The sequence below is a fragment of the Nakaseomyces bracarensis genome, assembly GCF_045282275.1.
Source record: "Nakaseomyces bracarensis strain CBM3 chromosome Unknown Scaff12_0, whole genome shotgun sequence".
Taxonomy (NCBI): domain Eukaryota; kingdom Fungi; phylum Ascomycota; class Saccharomycetes; order Saccharomycetales; family Saccharomycetaceae; genus Nakaseomyces; species Nakaseomyces bracarensis.
The window spans coordinates 1,202,816-1,222,774 of NW_027263958.1; the positions used below are offsets into that span (position 1 = coordinate 1,202,816).

Sequence of the window (19,959 nt, forward strand, 5' to 3'; positions counted from 1 at the left end):
AGTGCTCAGAACAATAATATTATAATTTAGAATTGGCATGCGGATGTCTTATAACTTTGAATGATTACCACCGGCATCGAATTAGAATTCTCAATGCCCTTAGCGACTCGAAATTCAAAAGAAATATTAAATAAAGCCCTCGCCTCTCAAAATATCCCGTACAACAGATAATATTCAGGGTAACAAATCTAAAACGCGAAAATAAAAATTAATTTATCTAATAATACTCGAATTGCAGTACTTTTCCTCGATCTCTACGAATGTTTCTGTGTAAGATGAGTGCTCTGTTAGACCGATGGATGCCATGTACCACTTGGCGCAAAGTTAGAAGGACCATAGTCTTAAATAATGGGATGGGAGCTTGGAGTGTGTATATGTGGAATAGTGATCATTGGTATTCTATTATGATTCAATGTGCAAATTATTCATTAATCGTTCCATTTTTAGTTTGGGTTAATTGAGTAAAGAGTCTATTCATAGAAAAAATTTGCCCTCGATTATTTAATGAATAAATTTGATGCATTTTGGGCAGATAAGAAAAAAACCGTTACTGGTTTATAACAATTATCTGCTCTTTATCTTAAAACAGGGAAAAGATGGGCTGTTTGATGCTTTTTCTTGTTTACTTGTTTTTGTTATTGTTTTTTTTTAAATACTATATACAGTTTTATGGAATTTATTTCTTTTCATTTGGGGCAGTTGAATTCTGATCCAGGTTTTTAGATGTTTGGTTAGAGTCATGATCTAGTTCATCAAGGGATAATTTATCCTGGACATGGACTAACTCGTTCTTTTCTTGTTGTTCTTCTTCCTTCATGATTTCCATTTGTTCCTTCAACTGGTGTAGCTTTTGAGCTGGAGCATCCTGATGGACGACGTGGACTTTGACTTCATGGTAAAGTTCATCAGGTAAGCCGCTCAACACGTCACATAGTGCATCGTATAACGATTTAGTCTTAGTGGTCTCTGTTTCGCTAGAGTTCTTAGAGATAGATTGCGATGCTAATACATCACCGTAGTTGTAAGCTGTGGCCATTACTAATAGAGTTGATGGGATCTTATCGCGCAGTCTCATGGTCAACCAAACCCTCAAACTTTCTCTAAGTTTGTTCTCATCCTCAATCTGAGCACTCCTAATACCACGTGAAGCACAGGCCAACTTTAGTTCTGATTTGTTTAGCTGTTCCAAATCTTCATAAAATAGGTTGAAATCATCCTTTTTCAATTGCAGCATTTTATATCTGATACGGTATCTAAGCATGACATCGGTTCCGAAGGGTTGCAAGTTCATATATTTAGCCATAGCTACCAAATGTGGTCTAGTCAGATTATCTAAGACGGTATCATCAGTATACAATCTGGCAACCTTGATTAATTGCTCACGGGATTGAGGTTCACCAGTAGCTCTAACGTGTTCGTAAAAGTTATTGAAGATAATTTTCTGTTCGTCATTTATCAGCTGTGGTTTAAAAGGTTTCTTTTCTTCTCTGATGATATCAGAGACCAGTTCTCTAGTCTTTCTCAAGCTATCAAGTTTCTTTTGTTTGGAGCTACGAGACTCATAGGTAGATGGAAGCATGTTTGGGAATACCTTAAGGGCAATAGGCAGTAGAAGTTCCGCGAACGGTATCAATACAAAAGCTGCAAACGGAACTAATCTTACAATATCGCTCATGGTACGTTTCAGCTGTATCATCTCCCTTCTAGTCAAGGCATACCCAGTCATGGATTTCATTAAAAGTCTGGACGAAACCTTAACTTCAAAACCTAACAGTTTTGTACCATCCCAATAATGACGAGCTTCTTTCTTCACTTTTTCCCATACAGTCACCTTCTTAGAGTCGCTATTTTTATCTGGGGATTTTAACTCTTTCTGTAAACTCATGGGAGTGGTAGAAAATGGTTTCCGGATTGGAATACCAACCGGTCTTATAATATATGACCTGTTGATCGATCTCTGTGTCCTAGTGATCGTACTTCTAAGCATTATTATTCCTAGTTTTGTATTTTTTTTTATTTCCTCTTATCAATTATTATTAACTTTTACCTCTTAATGATCTAGGGAAATACTTCTGTTATAAGCAACTTTTTTATTTGAGTATATATAATGTCCACTCTCCCAGTCTAGTAAAGCAAAACAAACAATTTCTGCTCTGAAAGATTCTTATTAGTAATTTATCATCCTCATAATATGTTAATTGGGTTTGGCTGACATATTGAAATCACTTTTTTTTTTCGCCATCGCAACCTCGAGGCCAGGTTTCTCGAAGGCAAACAGAAATCTCGGCTTTTCCGTAGGTCGGAGATAAGGCTTATAAGATGAATCTAGCTCTATAAGCATTTAAAATCAACAGCACAATCTATATTGCAATATTAAGTCATAAAGTTTATTATATTATGGATAAAGATTGTTTTATTATATTTGTGATGAATTAGATTATACTATAGACAAGTAGAAGATATAAATTGTTTTTTAATAAAACAAAAGAATCTGCTTTGTAAAGACAAAAATTGATTATTATAGGAAAGGTTTATTGAATTAATATTATTTTAATTAGTTTATTTTCTTTTTTTTTTGGTGGTAGACCTTTAATGTAGACCATCTGCTGGTGTTAGATCTGGGGCCATTTCTCCGGCTTGTTCCTGTAGTCTGTTATTTTCCATGACACCTCTTTCGATGTGTCTCTCGGCTCTTGCACGATCTTTGGCTGTAGTTTCACAGTTACAGTCATCGCCATGTTCTCTGTGAGACATGTGACCGTTAGATTTCTCATTGTACTCGTCGTCAGATGAAGTTGCTGAGTTGTAACCCTTGTGATGACCACAGTTGCATTGGCCTTGACCGGCGCAAGCGTTCATCAACTGGATTTCTCTTTGAACCTCCCATCTTCTCATTAGAATAATTTTGATTCTGTTGAAGAAGACTTCAGCCAGGGCAAGACCTGTGATAACAGCGAAGACGTATGTCAACACATAGGTCATGGCGACCAACATCAGTAGGTAGATGATCATTGTAGAGATGAAAGCTAAGATAGCTCTGATGAAATCGTGGAACAGGTCAGTGAAAGAAGGAGTTAGGAAAGTAAGCAGGACATTGGGGACCTTTGGTGCAGGAGTCATATCGGAGTTCATGATCTCGGCATCATCGGACATGTTGTTACGTTTGTTAGGGAAGATAGAACTGAACTTAGAGGTCTTGTTCCATTTCTTGAACCAGTGTACCTCTAGACACCAGCTGGTGAAGGTGATACCCTTGTAGAAGAAGGCGGCAACAACGATCAAAAGGAAGATACCGAAGGCCTTACCACTGGTGTTAGCCTTCAAGTGCTGGAACAGGACAGGATAGTCATTGTAAGTGGGGGTCAACCACATGTTCATGTGCATTTTCATCATTTTCATGCCAGCCATGGTATCAGCCATTGACCCGTTGCTAGCCATGAGGGAACCGGTAGACATTGGCATCGACATATCCATTGTGCTGCTTGGCATCATCATAGAACCGGACATAGACATACCCATATCCATATCCATTGTCATAGAACTAGCCATGGCCATTGATGACATGGCCATTGAAGACATATCCATAGAGGACATATCCATAGAGGACATAGCCATATCCATAGAAGTTGACATTGCCATTGATGACATGTGACTCATCATTGAAGACGACATAGAAGACATATCCATAGACATAGCTGAGGACATCGATGCCATGCTTGACATAGCGGAAGACATCGATGACATGCCCATTGACATTGACGACATATCCATTGACATAGACTCCATTTTTTTTTTTTTGGTTGTTAGCTTGTTGGTAGATGGGGTTGTGTTATCGTTATCGTAATCGTAAATTTTCCCACTTCTAAGCCTACATGATTTCAGATTAACTATACATATATATACATATATATATCATTTATAGTTTTTCATTAGAGCAAAAAAAAAACTAAAAAAGAAGAAGGAACAGTATGCAAAACAAAAAAGAAATGGTATGGTTAAAATGTATGGCTATATTTGCTCATTAATTTTTTTTTTTCCTAATGTCATTAGAAGATTTCCTCATATTGCTCAAAAAGTCGTATATCTTATATTATCCCATTTCATCCTTTTTATGGATAGTACTCTTCCCTTAGAATTTTAGTTGAATTATTTTTATTTCATTTTTCCTTCCATTTCAGTATATCGAATATGTCTCTCTCTCTCTCTCTCTCTCTCTCTCTCTCTCTCTCTGCTTTCGAAGAGCCATTCTGTAGAGAAAAGACGTGGATAACAACGAAATATGACGAAACTGCTCAAAAAGGAGGACAAGAGTGCTCATAGAGAAGATGAACAGTATTTTAAAAGGGGGGGGAGAGAGAGAGAAGCGGATACTAGTTTTCAGAGACTGACAATAGAGGCATAGAAGGGAAAAAGGAAAGGTGTTCCCAGTCAGAGAAGGAGGAGAATTTTTTGCAAAAAAAAATGAAAATTCTTGTTCAGGAGATAGACGATTCTAATCCAATCCCATTCCTTTTTTTTTCTTGCTATGTTCCTTTCCCTTGTAGACCTATGATATGGGATTATATCAATAAAAAATAAAAATAAAAAGAAAGATCAAGTAAAATCTATGTAGTCCGCGGGCTCATATACTATTACTTGTTATATATTCATCTATTTTGACACAAACCTTCTTTCTGCGTAGGTTTCTGGGAGAGAAGGGTTGTACTTTTTTTTTTGCTCAAGTTGCTTTGTCTTGTTGTTTCTTCGAGGAGTTGGTTTGAGGGTTTCGGCTCAAAAATAAATAAATAAATAAAATAAAATAGGATAGAATAGAAACCCTTCCCCATGGTCCGTGCATTGGTTTCTTTGGCAATAGGTAAGAAGTACATGCAGCAACACATAAAAAGCTATACGTGGAAGGGACTTTGTGAGCAAATAAAAAATAACAATGGATTTATTTGGATATCAGTGAGATTTACGGCTTTTATTTTAAGATGATATAATAGTAATGAAAAAAAATAACTAGTCTGTACTCGCCTTTCTATTGCTCAAAAAAATGCTCTTATCATATGAAATAGTTCGGGTGCAAACTATATTATAACAATGACAAAGTAAAGAAAGAGAGTAAAGAGAGAGAGAGAGAGAGAGACGGTTATGTAGTAGTGTAGTGCATTATATTATATCTTATGTATGTTATTAATGCTCAGTTATATCAACATTTTGTTTGCTGAGCTAATTTGCCATCTTCTCTTAAATGAACTCATACCGACCTCCCGAAGGAACAAATGTGTCTACAAAATTGTTTATCTTAGTAAATTCATCAACCGAGATGACGGATTTGGATTCATCGAAGTTTTCAGCAACCCTAGCCGCGGTGGAGCCGGATGGGATTGGTATGAACCTAGAGTTAGGGTACATAGCAGAATGGCTCCACTTTCTAATCCATGCCAAAGCCACTTGAGCCATAGTAATCTGTTTTTCGGCTGGCCTCTTCGAGACGATTTCAGACTGAACAAACTCGACCAACTTTCTATTGTTCTGCAAAGCGTCGTCCTGAAAGATTCTCAGTTTTTTTCTGAAATCTTCATCAGGGATGTCGGCATTCGTGTTCCACTGACCTGTAAGCATTCCACGACCCAATGGTGAGTAACAGATAATGGCCAAATTATGGTCTGAACATGCCTTGGCTACTCCATCTTTTAGAATATCATCACAAAACAGGGACAGTTCGACTTCAACACAGACCAGATAGTCGCTATAATCTCTAACGATGGCATTAATTTGGTCAGCATTCACTTCGGATAAAGATATTGACCCAATCTCACCGCTATCAACAAACGGTGTTATAGCTTCGAAGGTTTCCTCTGGATATACCTGACCTGGCTTACATATACTCATATCAATTCTGGCAGGCTCAAAAATATCAATGTATCCTCCTATCTCCTTTAGACAAACCTTCACACTCGCAACAACATCATCATATTTACCCTTGGCAGCCAAAGTTGAGTTGTCTAGGGCTCCTTTACATGAGATTAGAACATCGCTCCTTAAATTAGGATACTCGTTAAAAAAGTCTTTCAATAACTTTAGGTTAGCGTAATTAGGTCCATAAAATTCACCTGCATTGAAATAAGCTTTATGGCCTGATTCTTTTGCTAGTTCAATCGCCTTTTTTAAAGATGCAAAGGCATTGGATTTTTCAACCTTATAAGTTCTAGTTGTTAGACTAGTTAATCCATATCCAGTTCCAATTTTTTCCAATTCAGTTTTAATTTCCTTGACCTTAGACATAATAATTGATCCTTTTGGTTTTTTATGTGGATACCAGTATAGTTTTGCTCTTGATTTTGGGGAGTGTCCCATTTTTATAAAAAATTAGAAGCTGTAATATAAAGAACCCCCTTAGCAATTTGATTCTATTACCTCCTTATAAAAAGAAACGAGAGAATTTTTTACCCCGGATAAAAATGACGTATGACGCTTTTTCCCATTGTTCTCTTTTTTTAAAGTGTTTGTCCTGCCCCTTCTAAGAAGTGCTTTTTTGTTAGTCACCGTATTTTGCCGATTTTGTACTAGTTTAGATGTACAATATACATTTTTGTGAAAGATACATTTATGGCAGATGATTGATACATATATTCATGTGTTTTTCATCTTTTTGTTTCTGGTTTTCAAAGAATTCCAGTTTTCCAGTCTTGTGCTTGCATTTTCAGGAACATCGTACTCGTCGTTAAAGTATCCACTACCACTACCCTCACTGCTGTCAAAACTTCGAGAATCATCGAGATGACTTTTATTGGATGATGATGATGAGCCGTTGCTAGGCATACTATCAAAGTGGTCCGTTGCACCGCTTTTTCCTTGTAAAGTAATAGCACGGAATGTTTCAACAGCTAAAATGTTTACAAATTTGAAAGCTTCGTTCTGCTTTTTAAATCTTTTATATAAAAGTTTCAACATTGTGCTCTGTTTACCACCTGCTTCTTTGATTATCTCAAGTAACTCTTTTTCAGGAATTACTAGGCCTTTTATCTTCAAGAATGTCTCCAACTGGAGCTTAAGATGCCTAGTCAAAATGTCTTCTTTTGGCATGGGGCTATTTACCCATACACTAACTTTGGATCTTGAGCTCTTCTTAGGACGTTCTACGATATGGTTGGTGTAGAAATCAAGATATTCTCCTAAAGTTATATTAGATTCCGAGATCGGTCTGTCTTTGTTGCCTTGAAGTTTTTCATTGAGCTCTCTATACTTAAAGGTTGCGAATCTTTGGCAGATATGGTCACTATGATCGGTTTGATGTTTTTCATATTCTTCTTTTTCAATAATGTACCATATATCATGGTCTAAGAGGTATTCTAATGTGTTACGTTCATTTATGATTTTTGAATATCCTTTCCACAAGTGATCAAAGTTTGATTTAATGAATTTTTCAAGGTTAGTTAGATACTCTTCGATACAGTATTCAATGTGCCGCGGCTCTAGGTTTGACATCACGGTTATATGTAATCCTATTATTCCTTTCATATTTAATAAACCGCCATCAATTGCATATCCTAGCTGTTTTTTACTTCTCAATTGCTTAACTAATGTTAGCTGAAAAATATAATCCGTGAATTCAATAAGATGATAACGTTTCAAATTCATGTCATCTACGCTGCCTAATTGTAAATAAAACATAACACAGTTATTTGGATCTTCTTTATTCCCATTCATTTCGAAAAAATAATCGACACCTTTATGGAGCTTGACACTGTTACTCATAACACGGGACATTTGTTGTTGAAGATATAGCACTTTGTTTTCCCTTTCACCTTTTTTGAGAATGTGCTCTATTACATATTTGGTTAGTTTATCAAAGTTACTGTGATTATGACTTTGTGTAAATATTTTTGCATATTTACTACCATGAAAGAAGTTTGTAATAAATTCAAAAAAAGACTCAGTACTATTATTTTCTAAAGCATTGTATCTTTCTTGTAAATCCCACATATTTTCTTCTAGTAACACTAACATCCCAGTCGTTGCCAATTTTATGGCACTACTTTTTGAAATATCTTCATATCTTGATCTAACTCTGAGTCGCGCCTTTCTGATGTGTTCGCTCTTTAATACATAACCTGGAGAATCTAATATTAATTCAATAAGTTTTTCCACCTCATTGAAAACTTTGAACAAACCTGACATAACACCAGTTAATGTCATAGTTAATGCTATATTACCATCTAGAGATGGGCGCAAGTAAAATGAAAAACCTAATTTGGTACTCGGATATAAAACCGGTTCCAGAAATATATTCATAAGCTCTGCTAGCATTTCCAAATGAATGGTTGCCATAGGAGAAGGGATAATATCTACATTTGCTAGTTCAATTGTAACATAACTTTTAACATCAACATTGTCAACATTTGTTATGGAGTGATCTGGAAGTTCTGCCATCCACATTTCGTAGTCATCGCTTTTGTTAATTAATCTAGGCTCAGTTTTACTCCTTAGTAGCTTTGATTTTACTATAGGTTTTAAATGCGTGTCTTTTGACTTCAAACAAATTAGTTTCATCATATGCCATAAGTTATCTAAATTTGAATATTTTGGTGGAATAAATGAATTTGCTTCTGGGAACGTAAACATATAAGGAAAGACCAAATTTGAATCAGGAAATGATATTGATATGACCTTATAGCTAAAATCAAAGTAAGGATCGTTGCTTTTTTTAGAATCATCAAAGTTAGCATATTTAAATAGCTCCTTAGCGATTTTATTGAATTTTTCCTTGCTAGGTAGCAAGATCTTCATATTTTTTATTGTTAGATTCAGTGATATAAATTCTTTTAATAGATTTACGATGTCATCCCACCAGTTTTGTTTGGTTAATTTTGAAATATGACCATATTTGTGTAATAATGTTGGATTTTTAGTTAGCAGGTAATGGATACCTTTCGCACTGATATTTTTTTGCAATTCGCTACTAATATTCGAACATTCATCCATAGGACTTTGGTTTTTCCTAGAATATAGAAACTCTATTGTTTCTATTATAGTTTGTTCGTACAAATATCTTGTCATTTCGACAGGTTGTGTGTTCAATAGCATTGTTACTACTTTACTGAAAAATATTCTGATTATGTTTTCAATCTTAAGAAATCCTGCTGGAAGACACCTGAACTCAACAGTGATAGCGCTGATACCTACTGCAATATCGGACTTAAAGACAAAGCAATCTCTGACCCAACCAATTTTTTTTAGAAAATGGCAAAATGAACCTTCCGATTCATCCCCTAATAATTCCACACAATGATTGGCAAATATATCGGTCAAAGTACTATCTTTTTGGTTAATATCTGATCTGATGGGAAATACCAACCTAAACACATCCTGTATATCAGAATTGAAAACTATTAGATTGTTTTTAGAATCCATGCTAAAACATTCTGTAGTTCCATATTTTGGAACCCATCTATCATGTAAAATATTCATTTTTTTAATATCATGCCGTGTAAGTTCTTTCCTAAAAGGATTTAGAACTTTATCAGTCGTAAACATCGACATATTAGATGAAGCTTCATCAGTGAATGTACTGGATACTGAAGGATCCATTAAATGCCGTAACCTATTAAGTGGAGTCTTGGGGAGAGGTCTGATATCATTAAAATATGTGAGACATAACTTGATTAGATGATTCACAGACTGGGGTCCTCTAATACATATTGTCATATTTTTACCAAAAAAATTCTCGTCATAATATTGCGTCAGGGCTTTTTTAAGGTTAACCTTATGAGAGGCAGTTATAGTTTTCAATGTGTGAATATTACCGGTACAAAATCTGCTGAATGGATGATTTTTATTACTTAATAGTCTCAATGCATGATAGAATACTTTACCTTCAGATACTACATTTTTTTGGTGTTCACTTTCAATAGCATAAAGTTCTTTGTTGATGGCATGCATTGAAAACAGTGGCTTTTTAAATGAAGCACTGAATATCGAAAGCAATCTCTCAAATACTGGAGCTCCCTCATAACCGTTACTTTGTGGGGTATGGAAATAAAACGTTGTCTGTTCACCAGTAGTATATGCATTTTGGTCACCACCGTTTTTCATTAACTCATCATAAAAAAGCCCTGGCTCAGGGTACGCCTGCGAGCCAGCACCCAGAATCATATGCTCACATAAGTGGGCTAGTCCTAAAATATCATCAGGGTCATTATGAGAGCCGCTCGCCACTGTAAGCGAACAACTGTTGAAAGTATCCTCAGGATCCGATATTATAACTATTGTAATACCATTACTGAGCTGTACCAATTTGTAGTTACGGTTAATATGAGATAATGGAATATAAACTGGTGACTCAAACTTCTTAACCCCCGCAACTGACATATCTTTATGAGTTCTAATTTATAAGTATGTAAAAATATTATGTAGCTTTTTTTTCTTAATGCCGCTAATTCTTTTTTCTAATTTACTAATTGATGCAGATAACTAGCTAATTGTTTAACTTTATTATCCTTAACCGTCTAATATGTAGATATATATATTTATTGAATAATTTAGAAAAAAAGTATCATAAATAATACTCTTAATATTTATGTCATCATGCTATTTCAGTGTTAGCTTATCGATGTAGAGAAGCAGCAACAGCCCCCCTCTTAGCTTCCTTTTACATAGTATAGTTCCCCCCTCTCTACCTTTATATCGGCACTATAGAGAAACGACATATCCAGCCTTGGCCGAGTTTCTTAACCACTCCAACCATCAGTTCAAGATACTAGAAAGGAGTGAAAGGGGACTAGGCTTATTATCCGGAGTTTGGAAGTCATCGAGTTCAGAGGCTGGTTATTGAACTGAGAGAAACGGAGAAGTAAGGCCTCAAATAAAAGGTATTATAGAAATGGAAATGAAATTCGGAAATACCCTTATAACATATTATATGTGTAATCATTTGCTTTCCCACACCCCTTAACTGTTAATACCTCCCACACCTATTCCTCCACACACACACCCCACAGACTTTACGAAATTATTGTGATGCCCCTAGACACTATCAAAGCATTTTAGAAGGATTGACGTTACGTAATTCCACTAATTTTTTTTCTCTTCTCTTTTCTTTTTCTTTGAATTATTCCGGCTTCTCGGAACGCTAAAGGCGTAAATCGCTTTATATATAGAATAATATTTTAATATCTTTTCACAAAACAAATTTTTTCCGGATCTTCTTGTCAGCATCCTAAGTATATACTAAAGCAAGGACGGGTTCATTGATGAATGACGACGATTGAGCAGTTTACTGTATCGATACATATTATGCAGCGTGTTGCAACTGAACTATACCCACCGTTACCATATCATTTATAGTAACTCAACTGCTACGGTTCTCAATACAAGACAGCTCGTATGGCGCAGTGGTAGCGCAGCAGATTGCAAATCTGTTGGTCCTTAGTTCGATCCTGAGTGCGAGCTGTATTTTTTTTTATTTCAATTAATTTGTTTACTTTTTTTCCATTTTAGGACATAACGCGTTAGATTTTTTTCTTATTTATTTTTATTTATTTGATATGTTTGTACGGGAATCTCTGAGTATATGATACACGAGAAAGTGAAAAAAAAAAAAGACATTGTTGTAGACTTGACAGTTGTTTGTAAATAAATACGCGATGAGCCCATTCGTTCTAAGGGTAGTAACAAGGGAAAAATAGCTAATTGGCGTTTAAACAATTTAGAGGTATAGATTAGATCGGTTCCTTTTAATTAATTTAGTATAATTTCGTGTTCGTTATTTTTCGATACTCGAGGGTTTGATATAATTTATTTATAAACTAAATAGAATAGATTTGAATAGAATAACCAAAAACTATAACGAGAAGTGGAAAAATAAAATAACATATTGGGTTATTGAAAACATTAAAATACCAGGTTAATATAAGTTGAAAGTAATAGTAATAAAATATTAATAATAAAAATAAAGTGCAAACAAAAAAATTATATATATATAATATACTCCATATTGAACAGGAAAGATAAAGAAGAAGTAATGTCATCATCGCAGAGAGATATTTCCAGTCCGGAATTGAAGAAAGGTTCTAGGAGTGTATTATCAGAAGTTGGTGTGAACAAAGGCAAAGATTCAGTAAATTTGAAAGATGGGTCTAAACCGTCGCTGTCATTGAGTGACCAGGAGAAAAAAAGACATCCCATGTTCAGGAAGCCATCTAGAATACGAAGAGAAGATAGTGATGCATCATATATGGCCAATAAGAAACGTGTAATCTTCAGAGATGATGAGATTTCTACTGAGACCCACAAACGTGCAAAAATGGGAGTTCTTCAGGAATCGGAGGAGGATGAAAAATGGATTGACCTAGATACTAGGGAGAAAGACAACATATGTATGGTAGTCGAGTATACGAATGACATTTTTGATTTTTTGTATGAAAGAGAAAAGGCAACAGTACCGTCTCATAATTATCTGTTGGATACAAATTCAAAGTTTCATCTAAGACCAGCTACAAGAGCAGTTCTTGTCGATTGGCTAGTAGAAGTTCATGATAAGTTTCAATGCTATACTGAAACCTTATATCTTGGAATCAATATAATGGACCGATTTCTCTCACAGCATAAAGTTGATATAAATAAGTTACAGTTATTAGCGGTGACATCCTTATTTATTGCAGCAAAATTCGAAGAAATTAACCTTCCTAAATTGTCGGAATATGCCTATATCACTGATGGTGCTGCTACAAAAGAAGATATTAAAATGTCTGAAATGTTTATCCTAACTGAACTGAAATTTTCAATTGATTGGCCGAACCCTTTAAACTTTTTAAGAAGAATATCTAAGGTTGATGGCTATGATAATGAATGTAGGATAATCGCGAAGTTTATATTGGAGTATTCAATGTGCTCTCCAAAATTTGTAGGTGAACTGCCATCTAGATTAGCTGCAATGTCTATGTTCTTGGCAAGAAGAATTCTTAAAAGAGAAAAACCTATCTGGGATGCTACTTACAAGCATTATAGTGGCGGGATTGATGCTAAAAATGATCTGGGCTTCCAAGAATTGTGTATAGGAATGGTAAAGGAACTTGGTGAGCCCTCGACCAAACTAACTGCTCTTCTAGATAAGTTTAAAAGAATAAGAAATGGTCAGATTCATGACAAGACCATTGACTGGTGTAAAGATCAAGTACAGCATAATTGTCATAAAGTGTTCAATGTCTAATATTTCTTTTATTTTTTGTCATCCTAGTATTAATGACTGAAATGATGTTTATTCTTTTATTAATAGATACCCTACATCTTGATTATTTATTATTAGGTCCCATTTGCATTATAATTTAATACGATAATATTTGATATAAAGTAAATATACAACGGCATTGCCAATATATTGTTAACTAGTTTTCTAGTAAAAAAGAATTCTTTCCGTTGAGTTGAAGTAAAAACTTCAAGGACTTGAAAATTTTCCAATGAGAGGTCATGATGATATCATGGTAGAACTGAAATTAAAATTAGGGGTATTTTGGAATTAATCGGAATTTATTCTCATCCAATGCTATTAAAGATAATTCGAAGAAATAAAATATTAAAAAACTCTCAAAGGATTTAGTCGGGTGGTCCTATTTTCATCAGAATAGAAGCGGATTTCGAACGGTTTATTTATTTACGTTTAAACCCAAAAAGCCTACGTCTCTTATAGGCTTCAGCAGATTGATATTCCATTATTGTACGTCATAGAGAAATTTGTTTTATTAATTGATGTTGTTTATTCCATCACTATAGTATTTTGTAAGATAATAGTTGGTACCCAGTTCACGTTTCATGTGTTAATTAGTGTTAAATTATTGTTAAGTTTTCTCTTTGAATTAACTTTTCTATCATTTTCTGAATATAGTTTTATGTTTGTAAGTAATGCAATCTTATTACTCATGCAATGACATTATATCGTAACCGTTTTTTCTAACTTTGAGAGCCCACTGAACAGAGATTATGGAGGCTTTCATAAACCTTCTGGATTGATATTTTCTGTGAAATTCATCATGTACGATAGGACTGACCAAGTAATCCATTATCATATTACAGACTGGAGCCAATTGATCCTTGGTATAACCACCACTGTAATGTATCAAATTACCATCCCAATGACCCTTACCAAGCATTTTCCTAGACAAAAACATGGCTGCTGCGGCACAAAGAGAGGGCAAAATACCAATGAATCTAAAATCAACCAGAGAAATCTCGAGTAAGAACTTCGCTAAGGTTCGAGATTGAATATCATAATCATCAGCTTTTGATATCCTTCTCAAAAAATTCATTGGATTAGGGTAATTCAAGGTAAATTCAAGTGTTTTTAAAATAAACTTTTCACCCTCTTTGATTTCTTCTTCTGTACATGCGCCATCTGTTTCAGAAGCATAATGCTTGATACTTGGAGAGTAAACTTCTTCGTATTTAGATGCAATGAATAGACATGAAGTACCTACTAATTGCAGTTTATCTAAATGAACCAATTCTTTGCACAGAAAACGATCCATAAGATTGACGGCCAGGTATAATGTTTCTGGAAGTAATCCAAACTTGTTGTGGATTTTAACGAGCCAGTTTACTAATATGTCCCTGTTTTGACAGATATTCCTGTGTTTGTAAAGATCTTCTTTCCTGGGAAGTGTAACAACTTCAAGGTGGTGTAAATACTCGAATATATCATTGACATTTTCACTAACCATGAATGGATCATTAGCATCCTCGGCATCTAGGTCTTCCCATTCATATTCTTCGTTACCAAAACGATTACATGCCTTAAATTTCTTTGGTAGGTCCTGCTCTACAATTGTGGAAATTGGCCTCTTCTTTTTGGCATCTGCATCAGTGCTATCATCATCAGTTTCATCCTCGACTTGGTTATTCGTAGTGTAATGCGTTGATTCAACAGTCGTTTGTGATGAAACTGATGATCCACTATGAAGGTCAACACCATTTTCTTCTGTAATCTGAGTTAGTTTATCGGAGAATGGATCATCGTTTTCCTTATTTTGATTTACATTACTGGAATTTATAAGGTTCGTTTCCACTTCTTTTTTATCTCCTATTGGTTTATTATTAATTAATGCAGGTTTTGATAGGGGTTTTTTCTTAAAAGAGTTATCATTTCTGGTGAGGGCTGTTTTAAAGCTTCTTAAAGCGGAACTATCTTGACCTTGGCCACCGATGAGCCCATTATTTACACCTCCGACGGTGGTATTGGTAACGTTGTTTAACGCTAACCGTTGGACATTTCTTAACAGTCTAGCAGTTCCGTTATTTTGGGCATTTTCAACGTTATTTCCAGGTTCTGACATTTACAATTCGAACTATGAATATAGAAAACAATTAAAAACAGACTCAAACGATAAAATAACTGGAAGGCCCTTAAAAAAATTTTTTTTGGAAAAGATTGGGATTATATATATTCTGAGTTGAACCCTAATCTTGGATCTTGTAATAATGAAAGATGAATTATGATATATTTAAAAATTCAAATCAATCCTTAATGCTTACCACCGTTAAGTATTAGTTGTAATAGTTTTCTTAATTAGTTTTTTTTTTTCACAACTGGAATAGAAAAAATATAAATTCAAAGAAATGTGAACAATTGGAACTTATGTTCTTTTAAAGCAGCTCGAAAGGGGATGACAAGAGATATCCTTCTAATTATGAACCCACTCTGTATTGCTTTTTTAATTAATTCTTTTAAAAGTTTTCCTTTTTGCTTCTTGGATTCACTCCTTAAAATGGGAACTGAATAGAGATTGTGTACGCTGAGGGCAAGTTGCACAATTCAAATCAATATATTTAGGTTTTGATTCTGATGTATAGAATTCTAACTGTAGAAGGGCAAAAGAAAACCAAAACAACACAAATATTCAAAAAAATAAAAATAAAAAAAAAAACGAAGAGGAACAAAAGTAGAGAACTTGGGGCAAATTTAGCTACTTATTGATCGCAAACAAATTATCAATATTACAGATTCGGAAAAATGAAAATAACTAACACCGCACGTAATAATCTAAGGTAAATATTATATCAATTGTTTTTCTGTTTTGTTGTTTTTACCCAAAACAGTTAACAGATCAACTAACTAACTTACCTGCCTCTACTGTCGTCTACCCACTATTTGATATTCCTTCTAAAAAAAAAGTTTATATATTTCAAAAACACTGTAAACAACGTATATTTGTCTGGATCAACCTTATGTTTAACAAATTGCTTGGGCTACGTAATTGTTTATTTTCACTAAAATAGAAAATTATATATATCCCTCTTGCAAGTCTCACTTGCATACTAAATTCGTCCTAAACCATTCAGTAAAAAGATCGTGGGATTTGGCCACCAGACATACGAGCACTAGCCCTCCCCCATTTATCAAATATGTAAATATTCTACTCTTCTTTGTGAATAATTAATTCGTATTCTACGCCCGGTTTTCTCTTTGTTTACATTTATTGTTTACTATTTTTCCAGAATTGGAAATATCAAAATATTTTATATTACCCAATTTGGATTCTTGCATGATCGCCCTACGTTATGTTGAGAGACAAAGAAAAACAAAAAATAAATAACCTAGTTCCTAATTAGGAAGTAGTGGATCACTTATTCTTTTTAGTTTTCCTTTCTTTTTTTTTCCCTAAGAACAAGAAAAGAGATTGTATAGCATTGGAAAAGCAGAAGTAAACTAATAGATAATTAAGGCAGGAGAAGTGAGAAAAGCGATAAACTAATACTATGATCAAAGTGATAACTGGCGTACCTGATTTTTATTGTTATTGTTTTGCTGGCTAGTAGGAATGTTTATTTGTATTGTGAACTAGAGGTGACTTTTATTGACTCGGTATGACTTCTTAAAATATAGGAAAACAAGGTTGTTTTGTTGTTTTTAGTAAAGTTTAAAATGCTTGATGCAGCATCATCATAGCAGTACGTATCAAAAAGAAATGCCTAAGAGTATTGCTACATTTGTAGATCCAATCGTCTCCGATGTCTCCTCGTTCCCAAGGTAGTGGTACGATTGTTCCGTTGTAGATACTTAAAACCCCATTAATACGTGGCTATAGGGATTTATGACCCTCTTTCCCCCTTCTTGTAAATAAACACAAAGTTGTTGTTTTTAAATACCAGATATATTACCCCTGCAAACAATACAAAAATATGCTTCATTTTACCATTTTCTTGTATTTATTTTGATAGGTAGTAATCTAGGGATGCTTGCCTTAATAATGGTTACGATTTTCATACAAATTGTAAACACTAGCAATGTAGGTTAAGATATATGTGAGTGGAGAAAATGAATAGAAAGGAGAAGCAAATAGAGTAATAAGTTGTTATATTTCAAATCTATTATCCACCTTAGCTGATACGCAGGTCAAGGACCTATTAATTTTGCTACTCATTGATATAAAACCATTGTATATGTGGTTATGATTCTTCCCGATTTTAAGAATAAACTATAAATGAAATTATGGAAATTTCAGAACATAGTACTAGTAAATAGAAAAAGTATATTGACGTCCTAAATATAAAATTAAAAATTATCGTAAAAGTTGTATGAGAGAATTGCTAACAATCAGTTTCTCGAACTGTATTAACTAGAACAGTATATTAATATGAAATATATCTACTTTGCTAATGTCTTCCATATAAATTACATGTTACTGCAAAATACAAACACGCTATACTATTGATAAAGAAAAAAATTAGGCCTAAAGCTTCTTGAAAATTCAAGTGGTACTCTGGCCGAGTGGTCTAAGGCGCCAGGTCGAGGTCCTGGTCTCTTCGGAGGCGCGGGTTCGAACCCCGCGGGTATCATGTACAATTTATTTTTAAACTTTTTTTTGCCTTTTTGAACACTTTAAATAATTACTAATTCCTTCATTGCAAACAATTGCAAGCCAAAACATTTTCAGTTTTAAATATCCAATAATCTTACCTTGAAAGACAACGAATTATAAATTTCGATCAGTACTGTAATACAACAACTTTTTGATTGAAGATCATCTCTTTTGTTGATCGTCACAGAAAAAGCTGTAGAGAGAGTTCCATCACAAAATTAGCGAGTGAAAAAATATATACTACTTAAAAATTAAAATTTTAATTACTTCAAGAATGATGAGTTAGGTAGGCTGTGATTCGTAATTTTATTTTTTAGATAACAGAGCCAGCAGATTTACCATCAAGAATGTCTTTGGAAGCTATCAAATTTGATAGAGCTGACCCCCACAATGTTTCTGTGAGTGTTTTGGATCAACTTCTGTTACCATACACCACTAAGTATATCCAAATTAATACTATCGATGATGGTTTCTCCGTTATCAAGACAATGCAAGTAAGAGGAGCTCCTGCTATCGCAATTGTTGGTTCTCTTTCGGTTCTCATGGAGACCCAACTCCTGGGTATGGAATCCTTTACAAAGACCCAATATTTTTATGATTTATCAGGTTTTGAAGAAATACGTGCTAGGCTATCTGAAAGACTTGATTTTCTGTTAAGTAGCAGGCCAACAGCGGTGAACTTATCGAACTCTCTCACTGAAATTAAAAATATATTAAATAAATCCACTAATTTGCAAGGTTTCAATAAAAATCTATGCGATTATGTATGCAAATTAATCGATGAAGATTTCGCCAATAACGTTAGAATGGGTGATAACGGTGCCAATTTCCTTTTACAATCCTTGAAAGGTGAGGGCTTCAACGATGATTTTGCAGTGTTGACTATATGTAACACTGGCTCATTAGCTACATCAGGATACGGTACCGCATTAGGTGTAATCAGATCGCTGTGGAAAGAATCTCAAAAAAATTCCTCGATTAATAATACAGAAAAAAAAGCAAAACTGAATAATATTCCCAAAATGGTTCGTGTATTTCCTTTAGAAACAAGACCTTACAATCAGGGCTCTAGGCTAACTGCGTATGAATTGGTTCACGATAGCATTCCAGCTACCCTAATCCCCGATAGTTCAATCGCGTATAGAATTAAAACTAGCCCAATCCCAATCAAGGCGGCTTTTGTAGGTGCTGACAGAATTGTCAGAAATGGTGATACTGCAAACAAAATTGGAACACTACAGCTAGCGATCATATGTAAACAATTCGGTATTAAATTTTTTGTTGTTGCTCCAAAAACCACTATAGATAATGTTACCACCCACGGTGATGATATAGTTGTAGAAGAAAGAAATCCAAATGAATTCAAAATAGTAACTGGTACCGCTATGGATATGGATACCAATGAGCCTAAATTAACTAAGAAAGGTGAACCATACTCTGCCAAGGTCGGTATAGCACCTTCCGAAATTGATGTTTGGAATCCAGCTTTTGATATCACACCTCATGAATTGATTGATGGAATTATAACTGAAGAAGGGGTTTACACAAAGACTACTGAAGGAGCATTTGATTTAGCATCGCTTTTTTGATTAATATGGCATAATAAATGACCGCACGAAAAAAAAAATAATAAAATAAAACTATTGAATTATCGTTGAATAGGTTAATTGTACACTTAAATAACTATTTGTTATAGATATACATCAAATTGATTTCTTTATGATTAGTCCAACAGAACCAATTTAAGGACAATTAAAAAATACGTAGTCTCTGTGCTTGAAAAAAAAGATAAGAACTCCTCATAGGGGGCTCGAACCCCTGACATTTCGGTTGTCCTCGTTTGACGTAAAAGCCGAACGCTCTACCAACTGAGCTAACAAGGATGAGTTCTTATGATAGCCACTATTAAACAACTTAATAAGCCAGCGTATCATAACGAATAGTCTTGTTTATTTGTTAGTCTTGCTTTGAATTTGTTAGCTAATATATAACACTAACGAAAACACATATCTATAACTTTTATAATAACATTAATAATTACAACACAACATAACACTAGTTTATATTGTGTCATTTATGCATTAGTGTTTATAAATATGTATATAATATTGATTTCAAGTCT

The 19,959-nt window shown here is 34.4% G+C and overlaps 7 protein-coding genes across 7 annotated transcripts; 2 read left to right on the forward strand and 5 right to left on the reverse strand.

The window, feature by feature from the left end:
* Positions 1–676: 676 nt before the first annotated feature.
* YLH47 (Ylh47p) lies at positions 677–1,987 on the reverse strand (the record flags this gene model as incomplete). Its single annotated transcript, XM_071054084.1, has 1 exon — positions 677–1,987. One exon carries the CDS (start codon positions 1,985–1,987, stop codon positions 677–679), a length of 1,311 nt encoding a protein of 436 aa, XP_070910496.1.
* A 602-nt stretch (positions 1,988–2,589) lies between these two features.
* CTR1 (high-affinity Cu transporter CTR1) lies at positions 2,590–3,786 on the reverse strand (the record flags this gene model as incomplete). The annotated part of the gene is made up of 1 exon (XM_071054085.1): positions 2,590–3,786. The coding sequence occupies one exon, from the start codon at positions 3,784–3,786 to the stop codon at positions 2,590–2,592; it is 1,197 nt and encodes a 398-aa protein (XP_070910497.1).
* A 1,443-nt stretch (positions 3,787–5,229) lies between these two features.
* On the reverse strand, positions 5,230–6,342 carry RNJ42_03922 (aldo/keto reductase family protein; the record flags this gene model as incomplete). Its single annotated transcript, XM_071054086.1, has 1 exon — positions 5,230–6,342. The coding sequence occupies one exon, from the start codon at positions 6,340–6,342 to the stop codon at positions 5,230–5,232; it is 1,113 nt and encodes a 370-aa protein (XP_070910498.1).
* A 276-nt stretch (positions 6,343–6,618) lies between these two features.
* On the reverse strand, positions 6,619–10,356 carry AXL1 (Axl1p; the record flags this gene model as incomplete). The annotated part of the gene is made up of 1 exon (XM_071054087.1): positions 6,619–10,356. The coding sequence occupies one exon, from the start codon at positions 10,354–10,356 to the stop codon at positions 6,619–6,621; it is 3,738 nt and encodes a 1,245-aa protein (XP_070910499.1).
* A 1,651-nt stretch (positions 10,357–12,007) lies between these two features.
* Positions 12,008–13,195, forward strand: CLB5 (B-type cyclin CLB5; the record flags this gene model as incomplete). Its single annotated transcript, XM_071054088.1, has 1 exon — positions 12,008–13,195. The coding sequence occupies one exon, from the start codon at positions 12,008–12,010 to the stop codon at positions 13,193–13,195; it is 1,188 nt and encodes a 395-aa protein (XP_070910500.1).
* Positions 13,196–13,895: 700 nt separating this feature from the next.
* Positions 13,896–15,311, reverse strand: CLB2 (B-type cyclin CLB2; the record flags this gene model as incomplete). Its single annotated transcript, XM_071054089.1, has 1 exon — positions 13,896–15,311. The coding sequence occupies one exon, from the start codon at positions 15,309–15,311 to the stop codon at positions 13,896–13,898; it is 1,416 nt and encodes a 471-aa protein (XP_070910501.1).
* Positions 15,312–18,184: 2,873 nt separating this feature from the next.
* On the forward strand, positions 18,185–19,426 carry MRI1 (S-methyl-5-thioribose-1-phosphate isomerase MRI1; the record flags this gene model as incomplete). The annotated part of the gene is made up of 1 exon (XM_071054090.1): positions 18,185–19,426. One exon carries the CDS (start codon positions 18,185–18,187, stop codon positions 19,424–19,426), a length of 1,242 nt encoding a protein of 413 aa, XP_070910502.1.
* Positions 19,427–19,959: the final 533 nt, after the last annotated feature.